Below are 21,937 nucleotides of genomic sequence, written 5' to 3'. Positions count from 1 at the left end.
AATTAGAGGAATAACTACAAAAATTGCTTTATCTTAATTCTATTAAATGAAATCCAATGAAAGGTAGCTGATCAGCAGCTCAAAGTCAATGCTACCCCAGTCCGAGTTTCACCTCTGCTATATAGAAATAAACAAATTTTTGTTAACTTCTCTATAGGAATGTCTCCAAATAAAAAACTTATTCTGCAGTCAGTAATCATCTTTTTATGTACTATCATCACTTTGCTTTTAAGCGGATTCAATTTCAATTTATAAATTTAGACAAATCAAGTTATCAAGTAAATCTTGAGACAAAGAACAAGAATCAACGAAACTTTTGTGTTGAACACTTAAAAGAAGATCATTCACAAAAGCAATTTTAAAACAGTTTTGAAAATGAGATAGTTCACACAAAAGATGATTAATAATTAGATTTCACAAAAAGGGTGCAGAGACTGATCCTTGGGACAGCCCATTCCCAAATTATATTCTGTCATAATATAAGCTAGAGAAATTTCTACAGTATGAGTATGCAAAAATCCCTTGATCAGGTAGAAGATGTTCCTAGTACATGAGCACATTTCAATAAATTTATGATTCCTCGTTATCAAGCATTATCAAAAGCCTCTTTAAATTCAGAAACATCAAAATCGTGACATATTTTTTTTTTAACCTTCCTTTACCATGTCATACAAGTGAAGAAGTGCATCTTCATTTGAACGCTGAAGCGTAAAGCCATATTGAATCTTATCCAAAATATTTCTGCTTCTTAAAAGGCCAATTCAGCCTGTTTATACGCAGTTTTTCGAGACATTTACTTAGCAGAGGGTTGATACATCTGATATTTTCAATACTAGACCTCTTAATTTCAGTATTTTTAGGAATAGTCACAATTCTAGCTTTCTTCCAACTACTGGAAAGTGTTTCTGATCTAAACAGGCACTAAATAATAGATGGACAAACATTGCGAAGATTCCGAATCATTTCGTTTGTGATTCTGTCCTGTACAGGAGTTTTACCTAATTTTAAACCTTTAATAACATTGACTTCAGTTATGGAAAATGGAAAGTCATCATCTATATTATAAGAAGTCATTTCAGAGCGGAAAGTTTTATGAAATTCCTCATCGTGAACTAAGCTGTCAAGAGGAAATGACCATTGTAAAATGGCAACTTCTGTAGCCTCAAACAATGAAGTAACTTGCCCTGATGACAGTTCAATTCCTAAAATTTCAATAATTCTAGGAAAATTCGTTTTAAAAGTGAAAGAATAAATTTTCTTCAAATTAAATGGTCCATGGATTGTATTGTTCCGGACACTCAATTCTTGGGAAGGGTCAATATTAAGAATTTTGTACATATGGAAATAATTTTAATGAAATTACATGTGAAACTGGTAACTTTGTAACTAACATGAAATGCTTGAAATAGAAGATGCTCTGCTGGAAAAATAAGAAAATGGGAGTAGGTTTTATTTAACATTGAGTAAATGGCTATTGTGCTAAATTGGCGAGATATCGCATGGCTGGCGGCTAATTTTTGGTGTCAGATTTGGTGAGAAATTACCAAAAGTTGCCATATTTGGCAATATTTTAGTCCGGTCCTTGTATAATTGATATGGGTATTATAACTGAATAACTTTTAATTAGTCCTGTTTATAATTGTAACCATATCCAGCCCTCATATGCCTTTCAATAATTTTGAGAAGTGGAAGGTACTAGAAATTTCTCGGTGGCTGGGGGGACACTATATAAAACCGGGTAAAGCACATATTCTCATTTAGTTCAGAGAGAGTTCGGAGTATTGACATATTTCTGAGTGAGCATCACTCTTTTAGATGTGCTTTTGCATTGCATTTAATCATTTGCGCTAAAAAGACGTGCCACACACGTCGAGATGCTTTTATCTCAAACCGCGAGTGACGTGAACATCACGTCGATAGGCATTTATTGCAAAAATGAAAATAACGTGGTGCACACGTCATCTAACAACAAGATTGTTTATTTCTCGAGTTACAGCTCTGGATTGCACTCGCAGATGCGGAGCGGCGTAAATGAGACATTTTACCTCTTGTTATATTGTAGTGCACGGCACCGCAACTGTGAAGTTTAGTCGTAGCGTAAGTGCTTAACATTTGTAGTAGTTTGAAGTGTTACTACTGACTGTACTCTGTAAAGAGCTTTACGGGTATTTTTGTGGAAAGTTTCGGAACTGTCAAGTTCCTTTTGGTAAAATAAATTTTATCAAGCTGTCATCCATTTTGAGTGCATTGAATCTATTATGAACTCATGCACCAAACAATAGACTTAATTTTATTATAAAGATTTGCTTTGTAAACTGTAGCAAGGAAATACTAATCATCACAGGAATATTTTGGGGAATATTAAAGTTACAATTATTGTGCAGGTCCATAGAAAATTCGTGTAATGCTTCATAATGGGACAAACCCCAATTTTACAGGAGTATCTCATATCAATTTTGTAGTAAAAAGTCAATTATGAAATCTGCAAAATTAGTAATAAAAAGATATATAGTGAAAGGTAAGAAGAAATGTTAAAATATAGTGTGCAGTGACCCTAAGGACAATGAATAACAGGAAACATGCCAAAATAAAACGTTTTACAATACAGAAAATTCAAAATGTTCATCTTCATTGATGCTTGCTTGTATACAGGGTTACTTCCTAGCACAGGCAGCCACCTAACATACTAGCTAAGTGATTCTCACAAACGAAAATGGAAAAAATAAAAATTCTATTTTGCTTTGAATTATTAATGTGTTTTGTTTATACAGGGTTCCAACTGTATTGATTGCCTAAAATGCTGGAACCTGGCATGTTTGAACACACACACAGTAAGATACTTCAGCATGTTTTCCAGTACCTTTATATTTATATACCATTACCTGCAGCTGTTATCTTTTGTTTAATATCTAACACGTAGTTCCATAGAAGACGACAAAGCGGACATTCCTCAGAACTAAAATTAACTCTTCGGAAATATGAAGATAGTCTCATAATTTTATTACCCTGAGAAACTCGCATGCTACATAATACTTCTGCTCTGTAATGTAAGTTAAATCCTGAAAGTTATCTGAAAATAACATCAACATATTTGAATTTCCAGTAAATCTTATCTCACCTCTGTAATATGTACTATGAGTCAAGATTAAGTCAAATGGAAGCATTTCTGAATACAAAAACCTGTGATCTTGGAATGAAATACGGATTTCAACATGTAAAACCTTAGTAAACCAAGGCATTTTGGCAGTCAATCTTCATAAAGGAAACAAACTAGAAACCAGTTTTTATTATAAATCTTCTGAATGCTATTTATATTAATTTGGTTTCATAATTTGATACTTGCATTCAAAATATTCTATTAACAAGTTATGGTTAATCATTTTGTGATTCACAAACTAAAATGTGAAAAACAATTTATGATAAAAACTATACCATTTTATATTTATTGTATTTCTTTCTTATAATTTGTATATTTTTGGCTGAGTTTAAATTTTTTTCTCAATTACATAACACAAGAATATTATTAGTTATATAAGAACTGATAATTTGAATGTGAGGAAAAAATGCTTTTCATACAAAAATGGCTGCATTAAAAGTTATCTATAAAAGTTTATACTAGAATTATTTATTTTTTTCAAATCAACACAATCAGATATAAATAAATGAAATAATCCAATATTAAGTTCCAAAAGATATTGCATGTCATGAAATTAACCATGAAATAAAGGCATTCATTGCAAAATAAATACAATATACAAAATAGTAAACTAAAAATATACATGTTTAAGCAAAAATTAAAATTTTACAAAAAGAGTGTTCTAAACAATTCTACAATGTGCAACAAAAAAAAAAAAAAAAAATTTACAATTCAACCACATACACATTTAACTTCGAGCATTCATAAAGTGAAAAATTATATGATTTCAAATTATAAAGAACAAATTATACATACTGATTTTTCAAAACTTTCACTGAAAAAAAAATTTGCATGACACCATACAAAGTCCAGGTATAGTGTTAAAACTTAAAACTTAAAAAAAAACCTCCATTCAAAACAGTCCAAAAGTTTATTCTTTTTATTGTGACTAGATTTCTCATGTTATGAGGTTTAATTTAAATAAAGTATATGATTTATTTAATAATGCACTTATCCACTATTAAAATTAACTCTTCAGATTCGTCATTTGAGTACAAAATTGTCAAATTTTAAGCTATTTAATACAATATGCAAATAAAGAGGGCACTAATATTTCATTAACAAAGGAACACGGACATAACAAAATACATTCATAAATACAACGAAATTTATGATTAAAAAACTGTAGGAGAAAAATTAATTTTTCATGTATTAAAAATAAATTTTCAAAATTCAGTTCAAATACTGAGATTTAACTCAATTTTACTAAATGTTTTATATTGCTAGGGTAAATAAATTTTCTATCCAAAATATTACATTTTTTTTTCATGTAAAAAATTCATTTTGAGCACAAAATACTCTTAATTAAAAAAAAATTGATATAAATAAATTTATTAAATTATATAAATGTTTACAATGTTGAAAGAAAAAATTAAATGTCTAAAAGTGAAATAAAAATGGTCTTTTTATTTGAACAAACAAATACAAAAGTTTCACAGAGTTTTTTTTAAAGTGAAACTTTTTAAGTTAAACTATAATTAATAGCTTTAAAGAATGGTCAAATCTTTAATAATATTTTAATGCAACTGATTGAATAGAAACTAACAATTTACTTGTGAAATGTGGCCAAATATTACATTTTCACCTTCTGAAGTTAAGGATAAGAGGCTTCCCTTGATTTTATAAAATTGATTTAATAATTAATACTACAAATGAAAGCAAATTTACAGTTTTTATATATAATTTTTTAGTTGACACTGGCAAGCTGGGAGGGGGGGAAAGGTTATTTTCTTCTTGTTTCTAATAACTAAAAACAGATTTTAATTTAATATTATTTTAAGAAAATATCAAACAGCCATTACAAGCTTAATATAGATGTTTAAAAAAATTTAATATAAAGTTCAAAACTGATTATATGATATGCTATGCTAAAATATTACAACACAGAAACACATCCACAAAACTTTCTGATGTGGATATAATCCAACCAGATTTGGCACATAGCTTCATTTCCAAACCAAATGAAAATTTCAGAAACATCACAAATTCTTTTTAACATACACAATTCGTAAAATATAAAATCTTGGTAAACAGATGACACTGATAAAATTATAAATAGAAACCTACCAAAAAATATATATATACATCATGTGCATTCCTTATCTAATATTTTTAACTATTAAAAACATCATTTCATAAAAGATTTTGATTTTATTAGACCCTCATTATATTTTCTGCTTTTCCTTTCTTCTTTTTTATCTTGATTTTATTTTTGAAATTAGAAACATCTGTAGCAGAAATCTTTCATATCTTATATTATGTTACTACGGTACTATTTATTATTCCTGTGGCATATTAATGTATAGTCATTGGACTAGATATAAAATCTTTTAACTTATTTTCCATGTGATCTAGCAAACAGCCAATTTCCACTGTGTTACTATTCAATATGGCATAAGATTTCAAATTAATTTTTCATATTAAAATAATAAGCTCAGAAATCTGAAGGCATCAAATGTATTTTTTGATAATTTAAATCTTTAATTTTTTAATGATGTATTTACTTGCTTTAATTTAAAAGACATTTGTTTGGATATAATAAATATTTTCAGAATTATAGATAAAATTAATAAAATATATTTCTGATTCTATTACATAAGTCAATAAAGAACTATCTAGCTTCTGCAACCATTCTTTAGCAATAAATTTAACATATTTTTATCATTACCAAGTACTAGTAATCTTTTCAATGTAACATGTAGTTACAATTATTATACATTTTAAATTATGTGTTGCTAGAAACATAATTACACTTCTTTTGAATTAAAACACATAATATAAGAAATTTATTATTATTATTTTAATTTATGAACGTAGATCACAACAAAATTGTTGCAATTTGGGCTGGATTTAGAGCAGACATTTGATAAAATTCTTTTGCAAAATACACCTTGGTAAATATTCCACGAAGGTCAAAGCTCATAATATTAAATATGGCCTTAAACTCTACAGAATTAAATTACTAGCCATATTCAATTAATAAAATCACTAAATTTTACCGATTTTATTTTTAAATACCACTTTCAGCTAATAATCACAAATGTAGTCGCCCACACACTTTGACATAAAAGTATATACTTATTTCAAATTTACCTGAAAAATCCAAATGTAAATTTGGTCTGATTAATAGTTATTACAGGAGGAATTTGTGCAAATCAATTTTGAAACTTCTGTGAATATGGAATTAAGTCTCAGTTTAAGAATGTTTCAAATTAAAAAAAAATATATATTAGAGACACTTCTGAAAATTTATTAGTTTCTGTTGTAATAAGTAAATTAAGTATTTAAGATATTCCTATCACTGCCAGCATCTGAAAACATTCTGCCAACTGATTGTCACTCCTTTTTAATCCAACTAGAGCTAACTATAGTGTTACAAAATGTAAAGGCGCGGTGAGATGGCAACCCTGCCTTCCCTTGCCATTTTATGGCAACCCTAAAACTGCTTCCCGCAAAGCGCCTTTACATTTCGTAACAATATAGAATTTGCCAAAAGTGTTAGAAAAATATTTGTGGCAGTGATTATAAGTGATTGTGCTACTAGTACATGTTGGTTTTAAATGAATATAATTATAATGCCAGTCTCAAGCAATTTGAAGAGATCTTCACTTACCACTTTAAATAATAATATTGTATTTAATAATTTCTCTTTTTTACTAGTTCTATCTTTGGAAAATTGTAAGGGAAAAATTACATACTATATAATATTTCTTATGAGAAAGTTCAAAGGAATAATATAGCACATTTAAACAAACATACTAATACTCCAGTAATAATTTGTTATAAATAATATTCTTACTACTCAACTCGCTGACTACTTCTTTTCCCTTTTAGCTTCTATAATGTACTTTCCTATCTGTATATATATTTTATGCAGTATCATACTGGAATTTCCTAAATTAGTATATGTTGAAAAAACTAAGAGAAAATATGATAGAAATATTATAATTAGCAGTTTGAAAGTTTTCAATATCTGTGTTTCATAAGAATCTACTTTTGGAAAGTGGTCCTAAAATTATTAACTCTAAACACTTCATTACATAATATTAAAAAGAAGACATGAAATAGAAATATTAATAACAGATCAATTATATGCGAATAAACCAAATGATTTAAGCAGATTCTTTGACAAATGAAGCTCATGTTAACTAATGAAATGTTCTTGTAAAAACTCCACAGTGTCTTTATGCATGAGCACTAGTATATGGATTGGACCACATTATTCAACTAAAGTTAAGCACAAGAGCAGTTTTCCTAAAATTCATTCCAGTTTTGACTGTGAGCACTTCTGCAGGACACAATCCAAGGACTTCATACCTCTTTTCTTTTATCAAACACTTCATAAGAGAAATTTGCATTGATGTTTTGTAGCTATATAATATAGCTTTAGAAGTCCTCTTTGCCTTTAAAATAGCTATTTTTATGATTTAAATGGTTTATAATTAGACGATAAAATATTTAACCTGAATAATGATAAATTTCATTTTGAAAAGTGAAGTCATAAATCGCACAGTTCCTTGACCCATTTAATATGATTTTAAGAAAATAAAAATAATATATTAGAAGTGGCCAAATTTCATGTCAGTAAGAGTGTTGGAATTCAAAATAGTGCAAGAGCTACAACTATATTTTCCAAAAGCCTAAGTGTATGTTTACATCATTTTAAAAGTAGTGAAATAGGTTTCAAAATGGAAAGGAATTCTTATTCTAAACAATTGTTCGATGACAGTTTGTCTTACTTTTTTCTGAACATTGAAAATTTTAGTTTACCATATTTCTTACATATGTTTTGCATAAGAGCTTAGCCACTTAACTTCTAGAGCTGCATATGTCTAGCAAGCTGTGCTGTAGCCACCTCTTATTTATATATGTGTGTAATCTAATTGATCAAATTATAGGCAGAAAATAATCTTATTAAAGAAAAGTATGACTACATATGTTTTTTATAATAATTTCATGCAGTTCCTTAAAATAAAAGAAAATGGTCACTTTTCTTTTATTTGCATTTAAATTTATATGACTTGAAATTTGAGATGTTTTTAAAGGCAAAGAGGACTTCTAAAGCTATATTTAAGGATATTTTTTTATGAATTTATTTTATGATATGTAATTTTGACCTTTCTGTGTTATACATTAACCTCTTCAGCAGTGACTTATCATGGAAATCTTTTGAGATAGCATGTTTTAGGCAGCAGAGCACAACCCAGAACTTTCCAAGGCATGTTTTAGGCTTTCCTAGGCAACTGTTAATGATGGAAACAAGCTACCAGGAACTTATTAAGAATAAAAGATACCTTTAAAATACCTCACTCAGATATTTATTAATGTTTCCTTTTTTAAAAAACTTTTATTTAACATTCAAACATTTAATCTTTCAGATGGTGGATTTATAGAAATAGGACTAAGTTATGATCAAAGTCCTAGTGTCAAATGGATCATTACAAATGAATGCTGAGCACCAAACTGCTTTATAATTATGTATCTAAAAAATACTACTAAGCTTTCAAAACAAAACTGTTTTAGGAGAACTAATTCAATTAGCAAAAATATTATCTCTGGAACATATCAGTTATACAGGAAAGTATATGTTCCCTAATAACAGAGTGATATACTATTTAAAAGTTAATTCCCAGCTTTAACAATTCATGTAGATTATGAAAAAGAATATTGAAGAAATTGCCTTATCTTTTTCTGAGGAGTATAAATGTAATAATTTCACTATTATATTAATGAAAAATTTACTTCAGATACATTTCAATGCATAAAAAAGCCCCAATATTTAGTGGAAGCCCAAAAATAATGAAAAAGTCCTTATCTAAAGTGCATGTATCAAATTTTAGATATATCTTCCATTCTTATAAGTACTTAATTTTTTTTAATTGAAGAAAATGATGTTCTATTTAAAATTTTACAGACTTTATATTATCCTTAATATTTATGTACTGCATATAATGCATTCTGAAATGTGTTTTTTTTATCATATAATGAGGGTCTATTATATTTAATAGAATCATGAGAAATTTATTTAAAATATTCAGTTAAATAACTATGAACAATGAATAAATTCACACATGAGATCAATAAAAATGTCTTTATGATATTAAATAGTTGCACAATGATATAACAATGACAATAAATCAATTTTGAGATATTTTTACAATTAAAAAAGGTTAAGATCAACAAAAGGAAATAATAAAAAGTTAATAGAAAACTTTTTTTGAAGTTAATAAGCAGCAGACCTTTATAATTTCGGGAGGGGGGAATAGGAGTAAAAAAAGAATCTGCTTAGAATAACTTAAATAACTGCCTTCATATAAAAGTACACAATTTACAGACAAAATTAATACCTTTACATGAGTAACAAACATATAAAGCTGCAAACATCTAAAATCATGCATAAAGGTGTGAAAATAATTTGAATGCAGACTAGAAAAAGGGAAGATAGACTTAAAATAATATACACAGATATCAATATATACTATGCATTATTAAACAATCAAATATTTCATATTTATTTTCTCTTCACATTTCGTATCAGTAATGAAAATGGAATGTGAAAAGAAAACAAAATTATTAAAACCAGCTGCAAAACATGAAGGATGGAAAATCACAGAATGTACTCAAAATATCAACTAAATCTTTTGACACCATTTAATAGTATATATTTTGAAAAAGTTATGAAACTATACTGTAATTCACTAATTCTCATGTTACTATGGAATGTGTCAAGCTCCTAGTCAAAATTTTCTGATGCAAGTGTGAAAACATGACTCAAATCTCAAATTTATTTACATACTTTACATAAGCTAAATACAGTCAATTTGATTGAAAAAAAAATCTTGTATACTAATTCACAAATGTAAAAGTTGCTTGAAACAGAATAAAATAATAATTAAAAAAAATTCATGAATTAATGCTTGTATACAGCACACATTTCTTACGTCCATCCATACTTTTAAAATATATTTTACAAGTTATATCCTGATATCATATAGAAAGTGCATGATCACCATGCCACACATTCTTTCACAATCAATGTCCATCTCATTAAATATATCACAAATATTCTGTAGAACACACCACAGCCTAATGCTGTTATATGCAAAAATACAGCAATTCACAGGAGCAGCACAAGAGTTCTTGTCTGCATTTAATAGTTTATGATGATTTAGTAGCAATTACATTGAACTGCCAGTCATTCTGAAAGCAAATACAGCTTCCAAAAAGGGCTATAAAATATGCATAAACACTGAGGCACAATAGTTTCAGATTTTGAATGATTTACAATTTCATTAATGACCTTTTGCAGCTTCCTTAGCTGCTACTATTAAATCATGAAGGCTTGCTAAAGGTTGAGCCAGTTTTAGGAATGGATGCTGAAAAAGAAGAAAAGGCGAGGAAAATCATTCATTTTAATAAATATACACATATAATGCTTTTATTTTTAATTATGTTTCTTCAAATATAATTAACAAAATATTTCATGAATATCATATTAATTATGTATAAAAACAGTGTGAGCCTCAGTGTCAAACACAAATTTGTAACATATTCTACAGTCATGTTTAAAATCAAAACCACTTGTGCACTGAATGCAGCAACAAGCAGTGGTAATAATAATGCAAATAAACCACAAGCAAAAACCAAAAACTGGAAGCACGTGGCAAATTGCATGAAAAAGGGGCAAAACATGGTAAAATCAAAAAAGAAATTTACATCTTTCTCAGCATTGTCATCAGGGGGTTGGTGTAACAAAAGAAGTAAATAAATCAGCCTGTTTCTGAACCAACAAAGACACAAAGTTTAAAACTTAAAATACTCTCAGAAAAGCAACCAAACTGATCTGTGTTTTTATCAGTCAAACCCCTTATTGTTGTTGGTCTGATAAAGATACAGATCACTTTGATTGTTTCTGAATTGAAAATAGAATGCATTTTATATGTGTTAAATTATTCTGCATTATATACATATAAGCATTTAAAAGCATGCACATAACTAAGCAAATACATTAGCAAATTATTTAATTAAACTACTTATGATCAAAAATTAAAACAGATATTTAAATGCTGCAGCTTATTTTCACATACAGAGAAAAAGCAAAAAAGAAAAATGATTAATGTGAATTCCATATGTTCACAATAACTGAATTCTGCTAATTAGTTGAATATTATTTTGCACATAAGGACTGGATTAATAAATTAACACAATTTCGTTTGTTATGTTATGTTATGTTTTTTTTTTTTTTCTTTTTTAAACCTTTAAATCAGGTGATAGTGCTAAAATAAGTTTTAAAAGATTACTACACTGGGAGAATAATATGTAGATATTGACTTTCATTATCTATTTTCAGTAAAAAAAAAAAAAAAAAAAAAACAGCTTATTCTGAATAACAACTGAGATTTAAATATTAATAGAATTCATTTATAAGGTTTAGCAAATATCACATCAAAGAGGGGAAAATTTTTATCTTGCAGTTAATTTTAATAAAAATAAATACAACTGCAATAATAAAAATGCAAATCTCCTTTTCAGCAGTCTCCACTCTAAATTCAAATTTTCTGAAACTAGATTTGAGATTAAGAAGCTAAAAGGGAAATAGGTTACAAAAAAATTGTTTAACTTTCATGATTTTATCTTTTTAGTATAATTCAATACAATAATATCCAACAGTTTAAGATGGGGGGGGGGCAGGTTAATGTAGATTTTGAATAAATTCCATTGACACACTTCTGTTCCAGCTTGATTAAATATTGAAATTATATATTTTATACAAAAAGTATAAAAAGTATTACTTGTATGATTTACTCATACACCTTTTTAAAAAAATTTTAATATATTAACTTATTACATCATGTTGTTTCTATAGTAAAGTAAATGAGATTTTTTATTTACAATTTTGTCTTTTCTTTTTTTATGTTTCATAAAGTATCAGTTATATCAGGTACCTGTACAGCAACATCCTTCTTGAAAAACAATTTTCATAACCTGCTTCACATTATTAACATTAAAAATACATAACTATCACAAATATTATTGTGTGCATATGGTAGCGTGCAATTTTTAGAATATCTGTTTACTTAAAACTGATTCATATTTCTATCAATGAAACATACTAGTCCAAGATTGTTCCAAGGAAAACGTACACCTTTATACTTTCGCTGCCAGACAGTATAATGGTTAGGGGCAACACCTCCTTACAGAAGGAAGCTCTGATGTCAAGGTTAGTCGTCTGACGAACTTTGCTCCTTCTAACAAGCTGAAAGCCCCGTAGTACTGGTGAGGGATGAACGTGTGGTGATTCTTTTGAATTTTTATATTAATTGTTCTTGTGATGTTATAATTTCATAGGATTAAATACATGTGCTGCAGCCACATATCATGAAAATGATCCAAAGATACTTTTTGAACCTTCAAAGTGAACTTAAACGCAGAAATAAATAGACAAGAAATCTGCAAAGCAAAGATGGTTACTAAGGATAAAAAGGAAGTGAGATTTTGTTTCATTTTTCATGTTTTTTAAAGTCTCACAGTTTTTTTTATTGATACATTTGTGGCATTTGTTTTCTTTATTAAATTTTAGTTCATTGACAAGCAGTTTATGGTTAATAGATTTAAGTCTTATTGTAAAAACCTTCAAATAAATATTTTCTTTCAAAGCTAACAATTTTAATCATGAAAATTGTAATATTAACTTTCTCTTATTCCTTATTTGGATACAGATAAATGTAAATGAAATAAAATTCCACTTAACAGGAAGAATTCTAGATGTGGTAGTTACATAAAAGCCAATTTATGTGCTATCATAATTTATGTGCCAAAGACAAGGAGCTAACAAATAATAATAGGTTTCCTTTTAAAATTTTCATATTGATATAAGTTTGTTATAAATGTCTTTAACTGATTATGTTCGACACTCAGGATTTGATACTCCTAATTATTCGCGAATGTTATAAATTTCTCTAAATCTAAATAAATTGTAATCATCATGATGAGCTTTTTAAACATTATAAATTAGTTAAACAATTACATATGTAATTGAAATTATATTGCTGGCATTTTAAATGGTATTTAGTTATCAAAGTACTCATTTAAATCATAGGGCTTACTGACTTCTGTTAATAAATGTTTATGTATACGTATTGTAACTATTGTTACGACAACAAGTTAATTTTAAAATGGCATTTTAATTGGTATTTAGTTATCAAAGCACTTACTCATTTAAATCATAGGGCTCATTGACTTCTGTTACCAAGTATTAACATATACATAACTATTGTAACAACAATAAATTAATTTTAAAATATCTTGTTTTATAGGTTTGTGAACTGCATTTTCGAGGAATAACTTCTGCTATTATACTGGTATTGGGTTATTATAATTTTGTTGATATGGACATATAATGGAAAAATTCAATTCCTTGCCTTTAATTTGTTTTCATGTAAAAAAGTGTCTGGGTTGTGTCTTCATTGGCCACTACTTTTATCATTTGAATATAATTTTAGTGTTAACGTATGATAAAATATTTTATCAAGATAACAGTTATGTGTTTTAGCATGCGGACAAAATAACAGGTTTGTAATCGCTCTTGCTATTATTCTGGGAATTGGCTGGATAAAGGGTTTCTCAAATTAGAAGCACTCAATTCACAAACATGTGATTTTCGTCTGCGTTTTGAGTTACATGTTTCCGATAATTAACACTCAACGCTTTCTGGACAAATCATTTTGATATTTTCTTTGCTTAAATTAAACAAGCCTGACAGCAAGTATCTTAGATCATGATTTTAGCTTGGAAAAATTAATTACAACAAAAAAGCAGTGACCATACACTTTCAAATTGAATACTGGTGCATATGTAAGCATTTAAATTTTTTTTTCTATATTTGAAACATTAAGTGATAATCATTTACTTTACATAACATCAATAAATGTTTTTACATATACTGGTGATGCTGACGTCCACCCACTGTTGAATGTATCTTTATATGCTTCATAAATAATAATAGCCATCTTATAAAATTTAATATCATTCGTGCACTTGAAGTGTTTTAAATGGTAATCGACAGTCTTTTCAAATATTTGCCCGATATTTATCCATATTACGGGCAGTATCATAATACATTCTGAAACTCTTGATGGCTGTTGTAAAAAGTTAATGATGGTTTTTTGAATTGTCAGACAAAATGGGTTGAAATTTAACAAATAGAAAATTCAAGTTGCAGTACCGAAGTTTAAATATTTAGGTCGCATAGTCTCATCCAATTGTTTCTGATGAGACCTAAATAATATAGAAGCAAGTTTGAAATTTTCGTGCCTATTAATAAATAAGAATTGATGAGATTTCCGTGTATGGCAATATGCTTAATGAGATTTTTGCTTCAATTCTTACAAGACAGTTTGAATAATTCATTGAAAATAAATAGAGATCAGCTAGGCATGTTATTTGTATGTTATAACTTAGGTGTTACGTTGTTATACTGACTGTTTTCATAAAACTGTAAATAAAAATTTATTATTTTTCACTTGTGAATCTTTTTTTTCAAGTTCAGATATATAACTAGCATATACAAATAAGTACATATACAACTAATATTATTTGTTCTACAGATTTAAATAATAATTTTAAATTGCACATTGAATTATTTGTTAGGCAAACCTCTAATATACTAACTTATTTGAAACTGACAAGATACATAGCATATTATAGTCAAAATTTAGTACATTTTTATAACATTTTCTTTTAAAGACAAATTACTGATTTGAAGAAAAATGAAATGAAAAGTAGTAGTTTGTATGCAGATATGAATTTTTTTTTTTTTTTTTTGCATAAATATTAGAAAAATAAATCACAACATTAAATATTAAAATATGAGGAAAACTCAAAAATTCCTTTTTGAGTTAATATGATTGATTTTGAGTTAATATGACTGCTGTGAAACCTCCAAGGAAGTGTGATTCATTAGTTAAAGTCTAGAAATAAGAAACAGAAAATTCTTAAATTTATGTCAAATTTTATTGTGTTAAATTTTGAAGTAATTAAATTATTCATTATATATAATAATAAGACATTTCTTCTGCCTATATAAAAGCAATCATATATTTCAAAACATTATATGTCACAATAAGACATTTTTTCATACAAAAGTTTATTTATAATGAACATTATACTGAAACTATATAAAATTATAAAAAGAGGTAACTTTTTTTTTTTTTTTCCAAAAATTTTGGAAGAGTCACTAGATACTATATAAATTATGAAATAGACAGGGTGATCTTAAGGAAATACTTTTCTTTCAGAGAACAAGTACGATCCTTTTTATAATGTAATTAATTTTTAATAAGCAGAGAAGTAAATATTTTGATAGAAATTCAGCTGTATTCTAATAACAGCTGTTTTCATGCATAATGTTTTTTAGTAGATTTGTAGGAACAAGTTGTTTTCTAGTTAGCAATGCTTCCCTGTGAAGTAATTTTTTAGAATTTAATATACTTTTTAGGGTAAACGTCTGTAGTTAACCATAGGCATTAATATTTATTTTATTTTTTAATATTACCTACAAAACATGAATGTTTACCCTTTAGTTTTTGGCTGAGGAACTTATAAAAACTTACTTGTTTATTTTCTTAATATATTAAAATCCACGAAATATTAATTGTACTGTTTACATAGAACAAAAATACTGAATCTTTGAATAAAATCCAACCCAAGTATTTATACCAAATAGTGAAAGCAACGTTAAATATGGCATTAGCGTGCAGCCTATTTTGTTTCGTTGCCCTTTCTCAGGGTTTCGACTCAGACGACTACTCAAACGTCACAATCCAGTGTCCCAGCTTTCTTCTGTAAGGAGGTGTTGTTAGGAGAGCCTACTGCAGTACCGAAAGGCCTGGGTTCCAATCCTGGAGAAGGCATGGTTTTAACTGTCCGTCCCTTCATAGGAGGCAACAGTGACTGTCTGTTAGCAGTGACTGCCTCCATTTCTAGCTTTAGGAATGGTCAATGTTGAATAGGTAAGTACCCACCATTGAATAAGAGGAAAAAAAATATTCGCCACTCTAATTGCTGATAAACTGCATTATCATTTTTAATGTTCAACACTTCATACATCATATAACATCAGAAGGGGTGCTAATGAACTTTGAATTGCACTTTGCCACAGGCCTTAAAGCAATGAATGTCATTTTTTTTTGGGAAGGGGCAAGATTAAGTTATTGTTTATATAGTCTTATTAATTCAAGCAACTGAAAAATCTAATCATTCTAGCACTGATTTAAACATCATTACTGCTAAGCAGATATTTCAGGGGCAAAACAAAAACATTCCTTTTGGGTAAAGCAGTATAATCAATCCTCCATTTCTGATGATGCTCTCTTATGGAATGACAATTTTTGGTCAAGCAGAAAATAATCCAAGCCCTTAAAAATATGTATTATATGCTTACTTGCAAACAGTTCATGACCTGCTGGTATCTCTTGCTATTTCAACAAGTATCTTATTTTGTTCCCAAAGCATTACAACTTGCTTTCTTTCAACAAACGGCAAAATCTAAGACTTGTCCATGCTGTTGCCTAATACTGATGAACCAAAAATGATGAGACACAATATACAGTAATTTTTTACATTTCTGTGCCACATTGGACAAGAGTACTTAGCACAAACTGTTCACCAACAAGTCATCTAAAACTTATGTCCATTCTACAATATGAAATCAGAAGGAAAGAAGCACTGAGACATTTTTTGTTTTTGCTTACATTTAGCAACTAAAATTTCAAGTTCATGGCCAACATGGTTTTATATTGTCTATATATATATATATATATATAATTAAATGGAATGGTGACACTCATATTTGGCATTGCTTTTCTAGATATGTATTACTTCCCAAAATATCCCATAAATGTTTTGGGATGTTTTACTGATTTTGAGGATGCCTGAGACAGTACATTGGTAGTTATTAATGCTTAAACAATTTACTGCAAACAGAGAATATTCTAGAATAATTTATTTCAATTAGAATTAATTTGGGTACCCCCCCTATAAATGTAAAAACACAATTTTGATAGCTATAAAAAATTTTAAAAGAAAGTTTTTTCCCCCTCTTTGTCTCTTTGTGTATTTCAATAACTACTATTTACTTGAGTATTTCTAACTTTTCTATAATACGTTTACTTAGGAAAAGGCTTTTCTATAGCAAAACAAAGTGACAGATTTGCCTTTAGCAAACACATTAAATGCATAATGTTTGAAATTATGAAATTGTTTGCTGAAAGTAATACAAGTTTTTTGTTAAAAAACTAAATGCAAACTCTATCTGAATTCTGAAACAAAATAAAAGCTCAGGTGAAATTTGTAAAAAATTGTTAACTGCCTTACAGCTTTAACAAATTGTTTATTTTCTTTCGTACTTCAATGGTCAAGACTATATGCAGATGCCTTTCCCACAAATAATATAATCACCATACAAAATTCAAATAATGATTCTTTGCTTAGTAATGTTTAAATTTCAGGGTTAACTGCAAATTTAATTTCCCCCAGTATTAAAAGTTGAATCTTTTGCATAAACAGTTTTTCTTTTCCTGACACAAAAATTGTTCTGATTTTAGACAACTGTATGGCTCTTACTTCACTTAAAAGTTGATGTATTGATATTATTCTTTCCTCCAAACTGTATGTCCATCATTCGGCCTATGGATATTGGAATAATGAACGCGCTGAAATGCGTAAGTAGTATTTTTAAAGTCTGTCAAATTCTTGAACAATGGCAAGAGTATTCAAGAATTTTTTAAATGTTTCGGAATAAAATGTGTGGAGCATCACAATAGGGAATACAAATATTTAGGGCAATTAAGTAAGAAACACAAGTTGTTCTACTGTAAACATTGCATCTACGCTCCGTTTTTTGTGGTTTATAACTCCGTTTTTCTGAAATTTTTTTCCGTTTATAAGCTGAATGCACTTGTGATTCATTATTAATTAAAGCTTATTTTCCTTTAAATTCTTAATTTATTTTTTCCTTTCCCCCCCAAAGAATTATTCTACATCATTACGTTAAAATTTAGAATGATTTTTGGTTCCTGGGAAATGTTTATGAAGTATGTCAATTCCTTTGAACAAAATAAGAATAAAAACATGCAGGAATATGATAAATGATAGTTTGCTGCCTTAGACTTACAGTTGCTACTACACATATATTAAGATTTACTGTTATTGATAGCTAAATTATTTCTACCATTTGTACTTAGCATGATTTTCCTCAGCATGCATTGCTTAATAGATTAATTAATCACGCTAAATGACATATCAAGTGTTAACCAGTGTAGTCTTTTACCTTTACTTTTGACTTCAAGCATTTTAATTGCATAATAAAAATGTTACTAGTAAAAATGATTATGAAAATGTTAATCCTCAAATGCATCATGAAATAAAAAGTGTTAACATTTCTAGCATACTCACTGTAAATTTACCAGGTTATTATTTAACATCTATTTATATAATACTACTGAATAAAGTAAACTTTATTAAGTTTTTGGCATGTTCTGATTAAAATAAAAGGGGGTCTTTATTTGTCAACACTACTTCATTTTCAGATAATAGTATGAAGCAATTTTACTCACAAACTAAATACAAGTAATTAGTAAGTTAAAATCACAGAAATATTACTATGAAAAGTAAAAAAACGATATAAACTTCTCACTTTTAATAACTCATCTGCAGAAGATCGATTGTCAACATCCACATCTAGGCACTTGTCAAGGAAGTCCTGGAAAACAGGTGATAACTTAGCTTTGTCTTTGATTTCAGGTTTTCCATTTGTAGCTATGAGATATAATGCCTGAAAAAGAAATTAATCATGATATTTTTTTATTTTTAAATACTTCACTTTAAATTATTTTTAGATACAATGTGCAAAAACAAATTAAGTGCATTATGTGATTTGATTGGTATTTAGATATCAATATATATTTAATAAACTAACACTATTGTCAAATTTAAGATTAAATAGAATATTTTTTACTGGCTTAAAATATATATATGAAATAGTAGCAAGGAAAAGCCGGAACACTGTGGATGCGTACATAGATCCATATTGAAGGAGAATTCCGATTGCGTAGTATGCTTATATGTTGATTTGAGAATATCTAAGAGAACTTAGCAGTTGAGGCAGTTTTGATTCTATTTTTATTTTCAAGTTGACGTTTGTGGCCACAATTACTTGGCACTATAGTCGTGCCTTTTTACAGAATATTTACATTTTTGATATTATTGCAATAACAAGCAAGACAGTGAAGTTACATTCTAGCAGGGTAGGGAGTGAAGCTGAAGTGCGTAATTATCCTATACGGAAGCACACAAAGAGAAAAGTTTTGGTTTGAGTTAAAAAGTTTCAGTTTCCAATTATTATGTTATCAAAGCTGTGCAGAACATGCAAAATAGAATGATCTAGTTGATATCTAGAAATGATGCAACCCAGAGAAGTTGTTACCATTTTTAGAACAGAGAGGGAGAATTAAAGTTTTACCGCTAGTTTAAATTATAATTTTGATTTACATATTCTTTATTCGGAGCACTGTTGATGCGTACGTAGATCTCTACTGAAGAGGAAGAATTCTGATTGTGTAATATGCTTATATGTTGATTTGGTAATATCTAAGAGAACTTGACAGTTTCTGTGTTTTCTTTCTTCTGTGTTTCCCAAGTTATTTGTCATTGGCGTCATCTATCGGGAAAACATCACACACTTTTTCCTAGACCCAATATAATTATTAAGAGCTGCATTTGATGCTTTTAAAGCTCTTTGTTTGTTAATCAGTCAGAGACAAATTGAAAAATATTACATTTTAACAAATGACACCACACTATTGGGTGGAAGATAAAAGTATTTTATTTCAGGCAGTAGCAACATATATTGCCTTTAAATAACTGAGTTTCTTGACCAAATTTGAAGGACTTATTTTTGAGCATTGGCAATACCTTGCTTCTGAATTACCAAGTTCGCCAATAAAAAAATTAATTAAATTTTCAAAAAACGTGAAATAAATAAAAAAAAAATTCAAAATTCAGGATAGGTGCTGCTATTTTTTTGCAGTAAGAGGCATTATTTAATAATAAAGATATATAAAAGGCACAAATAACAGAAACCAAATTAAATTTTTACTAAACTACAATACCAACTATACACTCTAAAAGTGGTAAAAAGTTAGTCTTGATGTAAATAAAAAAAAAGTGTGTTTCACGACATTGTTTGTCTAATGTGCACACACTCAGCATGGCTTTGTCAGTTGATTTGTCTTATAGGATTTAAAAAAATAATACAGACCCCAAATCCTGCTGATACTCTGATGTCAACAAAGCTGGGGTAAATTTATCTCAAAATTTTAATGCAGTCATTGCTTCCATAGAGTCTATATTATCAAAATTATTTGCAATTTAGATTCTTATATCGAAAACGCAAACTGTCAATTTCTTCGGCCCATCCGTCTTTCACAAAGCAGAATAATAAAAAAGCATTTGATCAGAAAGCTCTAAAGTGATGAGAGATTATTTGTACTTGACATATGAAATAAAACTGTACCTTATATTAGCAGCTATGAGTTAATTCATATTGATTTTATAGAAAAGGAAAGTGCTTGGTCCTTGGTAACAAACTGTGTATTTTTAAGAAGCATAACAGTAAAAGTATTAAATTTACACTTTATATATTGCAGAAAGGCACGAAACATGATCAATTACTGGATTTCTATTCAAGTACCTCCTTTTTTATACATGAAAAAAAAAAAAAAAAGCAACATAAACTATAAGAAGTAAAACTTTTATGCTGATTTATACATAAATCTGCTCAGATGCAATTAGCTGAGTCAATCTTTATTCCTTATTCTTGCTAACATACAGTTGTAAAGATTTCAGCCTTTTTAAATTATATTTTGATTGTATTTTAGAATTAAAAGATACATATGCAATTTAATTTGAAGAAAAACACACCAATGCAAATATTACAATCAAGAGGAGAAAAAGCACTTTAGATATGTGCAGATTTTAAATAAAACTTTATGCCAATCCAAGGTTGATTTTAAACTTAATATATGAAGTTATTTTAACATTTTGTGGTTACATGTCTGTTTACAGTTACCACAATACTTTTATTGTTTCAGCCATATATTAACTCTCAATAAACAGAGCTAGCATCAATCTAAAAGAGGATTAATAAATCTGCCCATTAAGGGATAGCTTTCAATAAATATATAAATTTTGTTTTAAATATGAAAAATATCTTCATTTCTTATTCTTATTAATATATTGTTGAAAAGATTTAAAACTTTTTTGATTGTATTTTTATTTTGCTATATTGTTGTAGTGTAGTATATTCTTTTATTTATTTACTAATTTATTCATCATTGTTTTATTTACTAATTTATTCATTGTCCTTATTTTTGTTAATATATTGTTGTAAAGATTTAAAACTTTTTTTTTTTTTTTTTTTTTTTTTGCTATATTTTAGCAGTGTTGTATATTCTTATATTTATTTACTTATTTATTCATTGTTGTTGGAATGATGGTTTTATGGTTTATTTTGTGTTAAATTTGTGGCTACATATTTGCATTTAAGAATTTATTTATTATAGAAAATTGTAAATCTCTCAATTCTATGTCCAATAACATTTAAATTGTAAACATAGCTCAAAAGAAACTCAAGATATGAGCAATTTGCTCTTTTCAGAATTCAGCATGCTCTCCCTGGGATTC

General features: G+C 28.1%; 1 protein-coding gene across 2 annotated transcripts in view; it reads right to left on the bottom strand.

Moving 5' to 3' along the window:
- Window positions 1–3,605: 3,605 nt before the first annotated feature.
- Window positions 3,606–21,937, bottom strand: part of LOC118184543 (serine/threonine-protein kinase PAK 2-like) — a 135,101-nt gene continuing 116,769 nt past the window's right edge. For both annotated transcript variants that reach the window (XM_035354251.2, XM_085823388.1), the window contains 2 exons: window positions 18,891–19,028; window positions 3,606–10,572 (listed from right to left, as the gene is read on the bottom strand). In XM_035354251.2, the coding sequence (XP_035210142.1) occupies window positions 10,489–10,572; window positions 18,891–19,028 (222 nt within the window). In that variant the 3' untranslated portion in view covers window positions 3,606–10,488. The remainder of the gene's footprint in view (window positions 10,573–18,890; window positions 19,029–21,937) is intronic.

This window comes from Stegodyphus dumicola, chromosome 1 (assembly GCF_044657685.1).
Source record: "Stegodyphus dumicola isolate Sdum_Otavi_A_Nest chromosome 1, ASM4465768v1".
NCBI classification, from domain to species: domain Eukaryota; kingdom Metazoa; phylum Arthropoda; class Arachnida; order Araneae; family Eresidae; genus Stegodyphus; species Stegodyphus dumicola.
This window is presented reverse-complemented; position numbering and strand designations above follow the sequence as displayed.